A 16,124-nucleotide genomic window follows, 5' to 3' on the forward strand; every position below is an offset into this window, starting at 1 on the left:
GAGGTTTCAAAAATCGTGTGACATGAAAAGATTTTGTGTGTAAGCAGTTGGAAAAAACTGTAAATAACCTACAACTCAAAGTCTCATAATGGAGAGCCAGTCTCCAGCACATCTCAGGTGTGTGTGAGATTTCACATCCGTACTCTGCCCCCACTAACCCCCACTGATCTCTGTGCTTACATATCTGGATTCAGTCTAGTGCTGTGGGTTGGTACATACTATAACTGTGTCACTATATTTGGATGGTCTCTTATAGATTGTCTGTTGATCCATAATCCATCCATAAACTGTCTGTTAGATGTAGTGTAAAATATGACTCTGTTTACTATCTTACCCTCATCCTTCTTCCCTAATCCCAGAAAAGTCCATCATCTCCTTGCATGTCTTGATAAAGGTTGACTTGACTGAAAGGTTGTTACATAAATTCATTGCAGAGATAAATGTGTGTGGGAATCATTTTATCATTGATGATAACTGAGAGATTAATATGTGTGGTGGTCGTACATGTTAACTTTGAGAATGACTCTCAGAGCTACTGAGCCAGAACTGGAATTCCACCGTCTGCAATTACTGAACGACGGGGAGCAGGAGAGGTATTTGGGGTGGAAGAGAGAAAGTGGGAAAGGTGAAAGAGAGGGAGGTTGAAAAGAAGGGGTAAGGATGTGTGAAATCATATCTGAACCCCAGGAGGAGGCCTTTGTCTGCCCATACACTCCTGACTGGTATTACTCTGTGTGTGTGTGTGTGTGTGTGTGTGTGTGTGTGTGTGTGTGTGTGTGTGTGTGTGTGTGTGTGTGTGTGTGTGTGTGTGTGTGTGTGTGTGTGTGTGTGTGTGTGTGTGTGTGTGTGTGTGTGTGTGTGTGTGTGTGTGTGTGTGTGTGTGTGTGTGTGTGTGTGTGTGTGTGTGTGTGTGTGTGTGTGTGTGTGTGTGTGTGTGTGTGTGTGTGTGTGTGTGTGTGTGTGTGTGTGTGTGTGTGTGTGTGTGTGTGTGTGTGTATGGTGGTGATGGTGTATGTGTGCCAAACAAAGCATGAACATAACGTTTTTATACGCTTACTTTATTCTAAAATAAACATACACGAGTATACTTTAAATGAAATGATACATCAAATAATAATAGTGAATATTAGATGAAGAAAACGCATGGTAAATAAATGTAGGCAACAGAAAAACACATTTGACCTGATTACATTCAGCAAACTGGCCATTACTAAGGAAAGGACCTGTACAGGAGACAGTGCTTTCAGCACCCGGAGTACAGAAAATTTGCCATAGTCAATAACAAAACACATCTTCCATCCACACTAAATCATATTGGCACTTAACTAAATCGAATGCATGTATAGTAATATCCTCAATCTGGGCTACATGTACCACTTCCAAACAGCTTTTACAAGGTGTGCCATCCTTCTCATCAGTTAGGGACATTTAGGAATCTCTCTTTCTGTTGTTTTTATAAGTGGTATACTAGCTACAGTACAGTACACATCCATGTTCAAAGATAAAACTACATGCAACAGTTTGTCTGAATGGTACATTTCATGCAAGAGAAAAAGACATGCCCACGGACACTTTTGACAAAATATGTCCATGTAGGATGTGACACTGTGGGATCTGTGTATAACAGTCAAAAACATACACACAAACACGCATGTTAGAAGGCACTGCAGTGGAGAATATGTAGTAGAAAGGCTGGAGGTGGTGGTATATACACCTGAGCACTTCTGTATTCTATGTTCTATAAACACACCCTGAATGACTTCCTCTCACAGAAACTAAAGACAGACTACAAACAGACAGAATTACAGATTCAGGTTCACTCGCTTTCAGTTATCCAAATAGCAGTTATTTGTCATATGTGAGCACAGATAATACCTGTGCAGAATACCCTTTAATATTGCTTGTGTACAAAACTGATTCAAAAATACATTGATAAACATTTAACACATGGGCATCTTTAAGAATTGTAAAATACTAGCTACCCATTAGGGTTGGTCTGCAGATGTATTACTTCAAAAGTGTATTCTGAGTTTATTTTGTTTGCTTTCTGAGAGTGTCTTTTTTCTATTGAGAGTGTCTTGTCTGCTTCTGTTTTCTATTGAGAATGTCTTGTCTGCTTCTGTTTTCTATTGAGAATGTCTTGTCTGCTTCTGTTTTCTTAGAGAGAGTATCTTGTCTGTTTGTGTTAGACAGTGTCTTGCCTGTTGCCAAAAATCTAACACATCGTGGGGCCAAAGGAGTCACCCAAACTACAAGTATTCCTCCTTTTTCTCTGGTGGGGAATGTTTAACATTTTGTCTGCAATTTAAAAGAAAAAACATGTTTCAGTAAATGTACACTTGTATACTCAGAGAACAAAACCAAAATGCACATTTCTACCAACCCAGAAATCACAGGATATTAGTGAAGCAGAAATCAACATAATATAATGACAATACAAGTCTCACTCATACAGTTAAAGTTCAGTCAATAACAGATAAAAGGATATCATGGACTTTCTAGTAAAGGGTTCACAGGCTGAAATACAGTGAAATACCGCCCCTCTAGTCTTAAGGGTCTAACCACCTAACCACACTTCTCCTTTAAGAGTCTATATTTACAAACAGGCTCAGGGGGTGGGGGTGGGGGAACGGAAGAGGCAAGCTCTTAAAGGGGTGGCGGACATTGTGTTGACCCTTAATATCAGACACTGATAAGGTGCAGACATTTAGGAAGGGGGTGTGGGGTTGGTGGGGGGGGGGGGGGGGGGGGGGCAGAGAGGGAGCGACATAAACTATAGCGGAGAGACAAGGGTCCAAATTTTGAATCTAGGAAGGAACAGGAAAAGGGGAGACAGTGAGCGGAACTCGGACAGTCCTGGGGGACAGGCAGGGGGTGGTCAGTCAGGGAAACTAGTCTCACTCAACAACTCTGCCCTGAATTAGGGAAGAGAAGAAGACAGGCAGAGAAGAACAGCATTAGAGGAGACGAGACGAGAGGGGAGAGAGAGACACACATCAAGACCTCACTGATTCACAGATACAGGAAGCTCTCTGGTGTTAGTGAGTGAATGAGTGCTTGATGTTACATGCTAGGTAAGGAAAAATGAGAAGAGGTGCTAGCTAGCCAGGCTGCGCTAGATGTGAAGAGGTGCATGCTAGTTAGGCTGTGCTAGCTCTGTGGTTAGTTACTGAGTGAAGATGGTTGAAGTGTTTTTGAAAGAGAAAGGTTGTTGAACCTAAATTAAGGGTTAAGGATGGAGAAATTGGTGGATGCTGATGAGTCACAGCACACAGATCATTTGTAATGTAATGTGTTCTATGGCATGGAATTGATCAGATATTATGTCGAAATGTGTTGGGTTTATGATGGTTGGTTTTGTTTTGTTTTTATGTTTTTATGTTTTTATTCTTAATAAAAGCCTATGAAGGACCATGTTTTATGAACCATAAAGCGGGGTGTTAGACACAAAACCTTTCCAGGTTTCCAACTAGTTGCCTAATCTTTCTCTTACATTGAATAAAGAAACTGGTCTTGTTGAAACCAGAAACGTGTTATCTGACAGCTAGGAACTCTTGGCTTATTGTTGATATATACCTATTCATTTGAGGTTTGGGAGTTGAGGTCTTAAAAATAAGAAACGTTTCTGGAGAATGCTGTTGATGGTGGTTCAACATTTTATTGTTCATTTTGAAGACACTTAAACATACTTAAAAGCAAAGAAAATAAGAAAAAAGTAATGGCTAGTAAGTAACTAGATGTTTCAGATCAGTAAGACCTACTTTAGGTACACACAAAGTTTTTAAAAACATAACAAATATTTAATTATTTTCTTTGGGCTTTTAGCTAGTTCAGTCACATTTGTCATTTGGTAATGACTCTTAGAGGACATCTGCTGTTGACAGGCTTGTAATGGTCAACCCCCCCCCCCCCCCCTTCATTTAGCAGAAGTGGAGGTTGTCCTTCAGGCCTATGTACCCGCATTCTGAGTACAATGGAACACTCCATACACAAAGACTTTACTAAGAAGAGGGGCCAGACGACCAGAAAACGGGGGGCATGGAAAGGTTCTTAGAAAAGTTCAATGGTTCTGTTATCGGAAGCACGATTAACCAACCCTTTAACCCAAATGAATAATGATGAAGAGCGATGAAGAGTCAGGGGTGGTGGGTGGTGGGTGGTGGATTCAAGCAGAGAAATGTGTGGGTTGAGTTGGGGTTCAGGAGGTCTAGATGGCCTGAGTAGAGGCTCAGTGAGTGACTGAAAGTACAGTATTTTAGCATAGAATAGAGTAGTATAAAATAGAATTTCAATGTCCATTGAAAATTAACGTTTTCTTTAAGAGTATTTGCCTTTAGAGCACACAAGGAATAAAACCATGAGTTTAACTGAATATAACAGTGTGTTTTTATAAGAGGTCAGCCAGTAGTCCTTAGCCTGTGCCGTCTCTGAGGTATGTAACATGTGAAGGGTGGGTATTGGGTAGACTTTCATGGATGTGTTAACGAATGGAACATGATGTTAAGGCATGCAATAACGGGCATCTCTCTCTCGTTAAAACAACATTTATTTTAGCTCACATATTTTACCCTTTTCTGTATATCTGATTCGAACTGATGACATCATTAAATGCTGCTTATCCAAACCTTATCAAACTTCAAGAAAAATAGTTCAGAGAAGAATTTCTGTTCTATTCGGAATGTCAGCCCTGTATGATGTCATCAACTACATTCGATTGGAATGTTCAAATGTGTTAAAAGACACAACGCAACACACACATAGACACAGCTCCAACCAGGAAGCATAGGCATTCTGCCAAAGCCACGAAAAAACTGTATTTGTTTGTATTTTTTATTTTATCATATTTGTCCCACAATTTACCTTCAGGCATTCTGCCATAAAAAAAATCCCTATGCCTCCTGTACACAGTAATTACTTTGGCAATACTTTATCGGTTCTGTTTTAGTTTTTAGTGTGCAAAGAGTAAGACTGTTTTACAAACAGTTTTGCTTCATTCACATATATAATAAAGTATAAAAACAGAATTATTAACTGAATGAAAAATCTTAGGATCAAATTCAGATGACATCCAGTATCTGTTTAGTAACGTTTAATGACTTTTACACCACATGACAGATTTTATTAACATAAAACGCTTTAAAAGGATAATTGAGCAAAATCACCATCCTCTCAATGACAAGTATTGCAATAAAATATAAAAGTTTCAGCTCAAGAATATGTTCCATAGAATAAATGGCATTATACAATGTCATTATAAAAGCCTCTGAATTCCTAAAAGTTTCTAAAATCCAAAGGATACTTGGTGGAGACTGTGTGCTTGTGTGTGAATGTGTGTGTGTGTGTGTGTGTGTGTGTCTGTGTGTGTGTGTATGTGCAAGTGTTTGTGAGCTTTACACATCAGTTAAAGAGAAAAGGGGGAGGAGCAAAGTGTGGCCTCTGCTCTCTGTTTGGGTGGCTGCTGGGAGGGGGTGGGTTTACACGTACTCCCTGGCTGTGGATGGTTGTGATTGGCGGTAGTACTGCTGCCCTCGCCTCTCCTCACTGGAGCAGGAGCAGCACAGGAAGGATCCACCCAAAACCGTCAAGCTGGCCGCTGCCCATCCCACAAACAGGGCTGACCCAAACTCATACCTGCAGTGGAAATGGTCAAATCTGTCTTTAATATGGTTTTTACAGTACTATTAGACATTATATATATTATTCAGAGAGAAACTGAGTGGTGGATACAGAGTGTGACCAGTGTGATAGGGTTACCTGGCATTGACCGGCGTGTTTGGGTTGAAGAACTGATAGGACACCTGAGTGGCGTACCAGGACACGGACACCAGCGTACACAGACCTGCAGAGAGAGACAACGTATGCACTCATACACACACACACACACACACACAGTGCAGCAGTAAAAGCACTCTGTGTAATGACTCTGAGGTTGTTTTTCTCTCTGTCAGGCTCATGGTTGTCTCTGAGGTCAGGGGAGCTAATGTGTCCAAAATCACCACTTCCTGTTTACAGTTGGGACCCTTATTACCCAGAAGACCGCTGGTGAGAGTTTCTGGTCAGAAGAATGCAAGATATGAGCCCTGAAAGACTGGTTCCACTCAAACAGTAAAAGTGAGAGTAAGATGGTGAATGCTCATAAATGATAGAGAGATAACACGCTCTTAAGTACAACTCACTGTAGTGCTTGAACCTTTAGCTTAGGGAGTGGTACTTTACCATTATACATGTTCTAATAAAGTTGGTAGAGCATGGCATTTGCAATGCCAGGGTTGTGGGTTCGATTCCCACAGGGGGCCAGTATGAAAAAAATAAAAAAATAAATGTATGCACTAAATGTAAGTCGCTCTGGATAAGAGCGTCTGCTAAATTACTAAAATGTAAATGTAAATGTAATAGCCTTTTAAGTTGTGGGTGTTGTGGTGGTTAATAAATCAGCAAGCAGCACAGTATGGTGGTCACATTACTAGCATTACACAGTGGAAATATGTGTTATCATGCAGGTGCCCACACCCTTGCTCCAGAGTTATGTTTGTTTCTTTAATCACATGACAGTCACATGACGGTCACCTGACATTGGTCTCACCTGCGAGTAGAAAGAGGGCTCCTCCAGACACAGCGATGAGCCCCTTGGAGGTGGGGTTATTGTCGCCCACCTTAGTGCACTTCATCCCCACCACACTCACTATCATTCCTATGAAGCCCAACAGCACGGACACCACCATGAGAGCACGACACGTCTGGATGTGCACTGTGGGTGGGGGGGGGTGGGGGGGGGGGGGGAGCAGACAGAATATATAAGAGTGGGGTGGTAGCAGGGAGGGCATAAAGAGGAAAAAGGGTTGAGAGGGTCAAGGGAATGATAAAAATAGAAAGAGGAGGGGAAGAGAGAGGACAACAGAATGGGTCCAGAATGGGTCTGTTAGGGCTTCAGATGGCAAGGAGATCAGAGAGACTACAGGGTACAAACAGAATATCTACACACAGCCTGGTATACAGTATTTATATAGAATATCTACACACAGCCTGGTATATTTATATAGAATATCTACACACAGCCTGGTATATTTATATAGAATATCTACACACAGCCTGGTATATTTATATAGAATATCTACACACAGCCTGTTATATTTATATAGAATATCTACACACAGCCTGTTATATTTATATAGAATATCTACACACTGGGTATATTTATATATAATATCTACACACTGGGTATATTTATATAGAATATATACACACAGAGTATATTCAATGTCTAGATTTCTCAGTATCAGGGGTTAAATTGGGGCAGAACAGGAGTGGAACAGAGATTTCTGTGCAAAACATAATTGGAAAAGCAACCAACCAATCAAAACACAACCACCACATTGTAAATCAATGTGAAATCATAAATCAACTTCTTAAGACAATACAACTTTTGAACACAAAACTGGAGACAACAAAGATACACATTCTCCACATCTTTATTCTTTCTCCCTCTCTCTTTCTATCTGACTCTTTCTTTCTCTCTTATCTCCCTATTGTTCTCTCTGTCTTTCTCTCTATCTTTCTCTCTCTCTCGCTCTCTCTCTCTCTCGCTCTCTCTCTCTCTCTCTCTCTCTATCTCTCTCTCTCTCTCTCACACACTCTCTCTCTCTCTCTCTCTTTAAGAACTCATTATGTTTCCACTTCCATGTTACAGAATGGGATAATAACGTCAGTCTTAGACCTCTTAAGGATCTAAATGACATACCCAAATCTAACTGCCTGTAGCTCAGGACCTGAAGCAAGGATATGCATATTCTTGATACCATTTGAAAGGAAACACTTTGAAGATTGTGGAAATTTGAAATTAATGTAGGAGAATATAACACATTAGATCTGGTAAAAGATAATACAAACAAAAAAACATGCGTTTTCTATTATTATTATTTTTTATAATCTTTGAAATGCAAGAGAAAGGCCACAATATAATATTGCAATTTAGGCGCAATTTAGATTTTGGCCACTAGATGGCAGCAGTGCGTGTGCAAAGTTTCAGATTGATCCAGTGAAGCATTGCGAAACTGGACTATTTTGTATCAAGTCTGCCCAAATGTGCCGAATTGGTCAATTGATACATTTTAAAGTACATAACTATAGAGAACATACAAAAATGATATGGTAATAAAAAATGTAAGTTTACACACTCCCAGGAATGTCATATATGATGGATCATTAGCTTATACACTAACTTTCACACATCTAGATGGCCGGGTGGGGTGTGTGTGGAGCCAGAAACAGCAGGGGTTCAAACTGTAGAGCCCAGTTCCTACATTTGAATATAAACATTTATTTTATCAAACAAATCTATGCTACATTTTATCTCTGGGACCCTTAGGATGACAAATCAGAGCAAGATTACTGAATGTAAGTACATTATTTACCTTCAGAGGTGAATATATCAAACCAGTTGCCGTGATAAGTTTTTTGTTGTTGTGCACTCTCCTCAAACAATAGCATGGTATTATTTCACTGTAATAGCTACTGTAAACAGTGCAGTTAGATTAACAAGAATGTAAGCTTTCTGCCCATTTAAGACATGTCTATGTCCTGGAAAGTTTGCTGTTACTTACAACAGTCATGCTAATCACATTAGCGCACGTTAGCTCAACCATCCCGTATACGGGACACCGATCCCATAGAGGTTAACTGTCACTCTCAATCATTCAAAATTAATCCACAGGGGTTTCATCGCTCAGAATTCCATGGATAACCCACACATAACTCAGTGGGCGGGACATTTTACATATTTACTCACTCACTCACTCACTCACTCACACACACACACACACACACACACAAATACATAACATACGGATACATTCTGTAGGAGGACACAACGTACACACACAAACATACATACACAAACATACAGTACATACTCATTTTCTGTCACACACACTGTAGGAGGGCCCGTTTTACATGTTTCAGACAGTGGGATTAGTGTAGCTTTGTCACAAAGCGGGATTGTTTTCACAGGGCTGTCGCCACAGTGATCAGACACTGCGGCCTGCAACACACACTCACACAGCAGCCCTGACAACAGAAACTACACTAACACAATGTGAAAACAACACCAGTACAACGCTAATACTGCATTAATATACTCACCAAGACCTTACAAACTGCAGACACTACACCAACATTTTTTATCTAGTTCACAGCTCAATGTTAGATTAACACTCTCTCACACCATAATCCACGTGCATTAACCATGAAAACAGCAACACATATCTATATCTTCACAAATTACACATTTCTACAGTGTTGCCAACAAATTAAGCTACAACAATATAAAAGACTACATTCATTTGCCACTGGTATAGCCCTTCCAATGCCTAAACATCACACAAGAAAACCACAGCACAATACTACAACCACAGACAATAATTGACATTTTAGTCAATCAGGAGACACTCTTATCCAGAGCAACTTACAGTAGCAAGTGCATATATTTTCATACTTTCTTCATACTAGTCCCCTGTGGGACTCAAACCCACAACCCTGGTGTTGCAAGTGCCTGCTCTACCAACTGAGCTACACGGGACTATAATCTAACAGCAGACCAAATTATTACACATTAGAATAGAATAGAACAGAATAGAATAGAATAGGAGAACTACATAGTATAATTGAATACTGACATTGACAGTGTGAGAAAAGGTACATCAAATACAACTGGAGAACAATAGTCTATCCAACAAACTTAAGTCATAATTTACATTGATGGGAAAACACACTCACACATTCATAGTTTAGCAATAAATCACATCTTAGAACCTGATCTGAAAGGGCTAGTGATGGGCGGATGGGCTTTGAAGTTTGATTTATGTGTGGCAGGATCTGTTTGAAGGAGAATTTTAATGGTTTATGAGAGAAAGAGGTTTTATTTTCTCTTTCTCCATTCTCTCTTTCATCCTGTTTGGGCTGATCGTACAGGGCACCACTCTGATCAACGGAATAACAGAGGAGTCAAGGGCGTGTGTGTGTGTGTTCCTCCCACTATACTCTACCCCCTGTCAAGGCTGGTAGTGCCAGGCACAAGCTGTATGTGTGTGTGTGTGTGTGTGTGTGTGTGTGTGTGTGTGTGTGTGTGTGTGTGTGTGTGTGTGTGTGTGTGTGTGTGTGTGTGTGTGTGTGTGTGTGTGTGTGTGTGTGTGTGTGTGTGTGTGTGTGTGTGTGTGTGTGTGTGTGTGTGTGTGTGTGTGTGTGTGTGTGTGTGTGTGTGTGTGTGTGTGTGTGTGTGTGTGTGTGTGTGTGTGTGTGTGTGTGTGTGTGTGTGTGTGTGTGTGTGTGTGTGTGTGTGTGTGTGGACGATGGATATTGTCCTTTGTGAGATGACTTGGGACTTCATACGTAACATTGGTTTGCCCACTCCATTAAAACAGAAAACCATTCCAACAACTCTACCTTCATTCTATTAATGTAAATGTCAGTGTGACACAAGCTTTGTGGAATAGTGTAGAATAAGCTTATGGGCACTGATATATGGATGAAGATTGTCACGTGAGCCTTCAGCTTCAGAAGCATATTTTACATCTACAGCACCAAAGGGCCATATCAGCACTCCTGTCCAGTTGGCAAGAAACAAAACCACACTCAATAGCTATAGACAGAGAGAGAGAGGGATACTGGAAAGAGAGACAGCAAGCTACTGGAGAGAGAGAGAGAGAGAGAGAGAGAGAGAGAGAGAGAGAGAGAGAGAGAGAGAGAGAGAGGAGAGAGAGCGGGAGAAGGAGATGAACAATGTGTGCAAGTACATAGCTGCTCTCTACTGATGACCTCACAATGGCCAGCAGGATAACAAGGGATGGGAGCATGGTGTGATGGGAGGGGGGAACATCAGACCATCCACCATCTCATCAGCCTGTGTGGGCTGGGGGTCAGATATTCCACTGTAATATCCAGAATATCCTCCATGTTGCCACCAAACATTCCTTGACAGTTCAAATGTTTACCTATAAAATAATGTCAATATCTTTGATGTCAATATATATATAATTGTGCCAATATGGAGTCCACTGCCAGGGGATTCTAAATCTCCGACCATACCAAAGTCTGTGTATTTATAAGGCTGTAGGAGAGAGTGCTCTACGACTTGGACAGTATTTAACACTAAGCTGTCAAGAAAAGAGAACCTTCTTTGATGTTCACCTCAAAGGGATACCCTGGTCCTCAAACCTGGCAAAACAGTTCCACTCATGTAACAGTAGTATAGTAACCTAGCTGTACAGTGGACCTGGATTTATTTGCTTTATTTTCCCCAGAGCCAGATAGAGAGAGGTTGGCCATTATTCTGTCATCCAAAAAGCATGATGTGACATAACATGATTCCAAGGCAGCCATTTTAGCATCTCCTGAAAAATCTTGACAAATAACAGCTCAGCGATATCATCAGAAGCAGAAGCAGCAATATGGCATCCATCTCTAAAGGCTAAAATCTACCTATATTGTATATTGACCCTGTTGTGTCCTGTATAGCACCAGTACTGGTGTGGTATTGTACACTGCCTAATGCAGTACAGAGGTTTCATTCACTGCAGAGCCCAGAGAACTGAGAGCTAGGGTGGGTTGTGACGAATACCAGGCAGTATCTGCCTCTGAGACTCTGAGACAGCAACAAGTAGAATAACTGTTCTTTCAGCACCACTGTTCAGACTAGAATGAAACAAAGCAGGATAAGACAGTGTAAAAAAAAAACTCTAGATTCCTCAGGAACTGTAGTGTCTGTACAGGGAGTAGTATCCTTCTTTTTGTCATTCTAGTGTCCAGACATAGTCAAAAGCCTCTCAGAACAGCTTCTCACAGCTTTGATAAAACATTTTTACATTGTCACAGGTTTTGAAAATGAATTGCCAATTAATCAGATATCTGAAAAAAGTCCATCAGCTTCCACTGCAGTGCTTTGGTACACTCCAACAACACAGTCTGGTGAACAATTAGCCCTCATCACATGTTCCTCATGCTGTGTAGTGAAGGAGAAGGGTTCATTTAGCACAATATGAAAGGCACCTGCAGGAACTGCTAAACACACACAACAGACGTTCAACTCCAGTACAAACGCTTCAGCACACACACACACACACACACACACACATACACACACCTTGCATCCAAGACCAGTACTGAGTCTGAACATACCATAACAGGAAGAGATGTTGGTAAGACTTTGAGTTCACTCAACAGTGGAATAGAGTGAGTACGTGCCAAATGGTACAGTTCAGTGGTTTAATCTCTTAGCCCGGTTACCCGACCTACACTCAACAACATGCCTTGCTTGACCAGACAGCAACAAGTAGCAGAAACCATGCTAGTATAACAAGGGGTCAACTTTTCAAAAGTTGGTACCAAAGTGTGTTATGCTGTTTGCTCTCACTCGCTCGTTTTCCACTAAGACAAACACACACACAGGGTGTGTTAGGGCCGGACAGGAACAATGCGTGTGTGGGGGGAAGACAGAGCACATTCTGAGAATATCTCTGGTGTTTGGCTCAACACTGGGCTTTTCTTCTCCAAACAACCACTATTCATCACAGGGACAATACTCTGTTTTTATTACGCCGATGAGCTAAAGGAGACGCGAGCTCCAGCTCACCCCTCGCAGAAAAAGCCACAGAAAATGTTTTGATATAATTACATTTACATTTTATATATAATGAATTGCACAGCGGCCAAATGTTAGCGTGATTGTTTTTTTGGGGCGGTGTGCGTCACAGGGATTAACATGGGTATCCATGTTTCTTAACAAACCACAAAGAAAAACAGAAAACTCCAAAGGACGACAACCATTCTGATTTACAGACAAATTGTTTGACCAAGTCCTCCCCCAGCTTTTCATTACCCTAATGGGGTAATCAGTGGAGACAATAGATGTGTGAATTCATGTAATCTGCCTGCCATTAATTATGAGTCAGTAGGTCTATGCTAAACAGATTGGAGATGACAGGAACCTTATATTCAGGGCTAATTTATGCCTGAACCCCACATTCCTCTCTCCCTCCCTCCCTCTCTCCCTCTCTCCCTCTCTCCTGCTCTCTCTTTCTTTCTCGCTCCCTCTCACCCTCTCTCTCTTTCTCTCCCTCTACCTCTTCCTCTTTCTCTGTCTTTCTCACCCCTCCCTCCCGCCCTCCCTCTCTTAATTAAACATGCCAACAGCAGCACTTTTTATCTGATAGATTTATGCCTGACTTTAATGTGTTCCAGACAGTTGTATTAGTTAGATTGTTTTATCAACTGTTTATGCATTCAGTTTCTGAATCATACAAATAGTCCAATGGATAATTTGATCATGATGTTTCTACAAAACACTACCCTCTATAAATCAACCAGTTAATGGCCCATGTTGGGAATTGGGGTAAACAGATATGTTATATGAGAATCAACAGCTATAAGGCATCTCATAATATAATGACCAACCACTGACAGATACATAACTGTCCTTACACAGGCATCTAAGACTGCTTTGGATGACATTTTTATTCAAACTATGGCAGTGAGAGAGAGAGAGAGAGAGAGAGAGAGAGAGAGAGAGAGAGAGAGAGAGAGAGAGAGAGAGAGAGAGTGGAGAGAGAGAGAGGGGGAGAGAGAGAGAGAGAGAGAGAGAGAGAGAGAGAGAGAGGGAGAGAGAGAGAGAGAGAGAGAGAGAGAGAGAGAGAGAGAGAGAGAGAGAGAGAGAGAGAGAGAGAGAGGGAGAGAGAGAGAGAGAGAGAGAGAGAGAGAGATGAGAGAGAGAGAGAAAGAGAGAGGGAGGGAGAGGATTTGTTCAATGATGCAATGCTGAGGCAGAGAAAGCGAGAGGAGAAGATAGAACGTTTGAAGTTGGGTTAGGGATAGAAAGCGAGATAATGACAGGTCACAAGTGTATGAGTGATCGTTGCGATGTCCTACTCACCATCCAGTGACAACATGGAGTCAAACACCTTGCACTGCACCTGTCCTGTACTCTGGGAGGCACAGCTCATCCACAGGCCCTCATAGAGCCCCACGGCCGTGATGATGGCGTCGCCCGCGTACGAAGACTGCTTCCACTGGGGCAGAGCCGTGGTGGAGATGATGCCTATCCAACCACCCAACGCCAGGAAGTAACCCAGTAACTGGAAACCCGAGTTTGCCATCCTGTCTTTTTGTCTATCTGTTTTTGTCTGTCTCTAGCTTTGTTTTTCTCTCGCTTACTCTCTGTTTACTTCTTTATTTCTTTCTAAATGTATAGCTTTCTTTCCTTTCTATTTATCTGTCCTCTTTCTGTCCTTCTTTTCTTTGGCCACTATTTTGTCCACTTCAGAACACCTGTAGCAGTCTCGTAACACAGTGTTTCCACACACAGGTAATACTGTTGGCAGGGTGAAACACAGAACTCCCCAAAACTTTTTCTCAGATCTCCCGTTGTCTCTCAGAGCCACAGAACCAAAGTCAAACACCACTTTACAGACAATCCAGATTTCAATACAACCCCAGGCACTCTCTCAGTGGTCTCTTTCGTTTCTCTTTCTTCCTCTGGTCTCCTTTCTGGTCACTGTCCGGTCTCTCTGAGCATCTCCTTCTCTCTGCTCTCTCTCACACATCTGCCGTTCTCCTCTCTCTCTCTCTCTCTCTCTCTCTCTCTCTCTCTCTCTCTCTCTCTCTCTCTCTCTCTCTCTCTCTCTCTCTCTCTCTCTCTCTCTCTCTCTCTCTCTCTCTCTCTCTCTCTCTCTCTCTCTCTCTCTCTCTCTCTCTCTCTCTCTCTCTCTCTCTGTCTTTCTCTCTCTCTCTGTTTCTCTCTCTTTCTCCAGTTGGAGGTGTGTGTGTCCGGGTCTTGGGGTTGACCAGACTGCTGTTTCCTGGTTGTCTGGGGTGATCAGGTCGTCAGGCTCGGTCGCTAGGCTCACTGGGCTTCCTCAGATACTGCATGGTTTCTCCTGACTCTCTATCTTTCTCTTTCTCTCATCAACACTCTCTCCATCTGCTCCGCACTTCGAGGGCTGAACGAGGGATAAAAATAGAAAAAGTTTATGCACACAAAAAGCCCCTAACAGGTTGGGCACAGAGGGGGCCAAGAGCTGAGCTCTGATTGGCTCCTTCTGTGTTCTAGGAACGCCCAATGGGAAGGAGAGAGGAGAGAGGGCAGGATGGGGTAAGGGGGGTCTAGGGAAAGAGAGAGAGAGAGAGAGAGAGAGAGAGAGAGAGAGATTATACTGAGTGGAGTTCAGAGGTAAAGCAAAACCACACAACACAAAACTCTAAACTCTTTCCAAGCTCCCATAGCAGTCAAACCCAAAGCATCACAACTTTAGAGAAATGCCAGTAGACTTTCGATGTTCTCAACTTCTGTTACACAATATTATTTCTATTAGGGAAAGTCTATAATGATATGAAAGTACACATTTCTGAAAGTTGTCTTTGCATTCTGTAGTGTATTGTTTAGTCTGTTGTTAGTTGTTGTCTGGTCTATCAGATGTTAGATGTTGTCTGGTCTACCAGATGTTAGATGTTGTCTGTGTCAAACCCTGTAAATGTTTGAACCCTGTTGTCTAAGCATCGGCACCGTAAGCTGACAAATACACATAAAAGTCAGCATTAAACCGACGAGTGTGTGAAAAGGACATGTCACACCTAGACAACCCCTTTGGAAATTATGGTCTGGCCCAGCAAAATTCTTCCCATCCCCATGGAAACCTGTACAATTGAGTCCCCGGAGTGAAAGAGGGTGGGGCAGATGGGGGGGGGGGGGGGGGGGGTAGATAGATAGATAGATAGATAGATAGATAGATACTGTAGATACTGTAGATACTGTAGATAGATAGATAGATTAAGCTTGAATTGGGACTTTCAAGTGTGTAAGGACGTATGTTGTTTTTATTCTGAATGTCAGTACTGAGGTTTCCCTTGAGAATTGTGTTTTTCAATTCAACATAGTTTAATTGAATCCAATGTACCCTGTTACTGCCAATTAGATGGTCAACACACTGTCTGGGAAACGTTACAGTTTTTTCACATCTCTAAGAGACATCTCACATCCCCTCCTTACACACACATATGATCCACCCACCCTCAAAACACAAAACACTGTTCCCACACACATGTAACAAGTGTTGAATTGGATTTTATATAATCTGAACAGT

At 41.8% G+C, this 16,124-nt stretch overlaps 1 protein-coding gene across 1 annotated transcript; it reads right to left on the bottom strand.

Annotated features, from left to right (window-relative positions):
- Positions 1 to 1,047: 1,047 nt before the first annotated feature.
- Positions 1,048 to 14,597, bottom strand: cldn19 (claudin 19). Its single transcript, XM_084172553.1, has 5 exons — positions 13,919 to 14,597; positions 6,584 to 6,748; positions 5,755 to 5,839; positions 5,485 to 5,631; positions 1,048 to 2,298 (listed from the first exon to the last, which is right to left on the bottom strand). Exons 1-5 carry the CDS (start codon positions 14,139 to 14,141, stop codon positions 2,250 to 2,252), a joined length of 669 nt encoding a protein of 222 aa, XP_084028679.1. The 5' UTR covers positions 14,142 to 14,597; the 3' UTR covers positions 1,048 to 2,249.
- Positions 14,598 to 16,124: the final 1,527 nt, after the last annotated feature.

The sequence above is a fragment of the Coregonus lavaretus genome, assembly GCF_964263955.1.
Source record: "Coregonus lavaretus genome assembly, chromosome: 12".
NCBI classification, from domain to species: Eukaryota; Metazoa; Chordata; class Actinopteri; order Salmoniformes; family Salmonidae; genus Coregonus; species Coregonus lavaretus.

Coding starts and splice junctions, on each gene's coding strand:
- cldn19 (XM_084172553.1), bottom strand. CDS start 14,141: ATGGCAAACTCGGGTTTCCAGTTACTGGGTTACTTCCTGGCGTTGGGT. Junction 5,632..5,754: donor AACACGCCGGTCAATGCCAG/GTAACCCTATCA, acceptor TTTCCACTGCAG/GTATGAGTTTGGGTCAGCCC. Junction 2,299..5,484: donor CAACCATCCACAGCCAGGGA/GTACGTGTAAAC, acceptor TTTAAATTGCAG/ACAAAATGTTAAACATTCCC.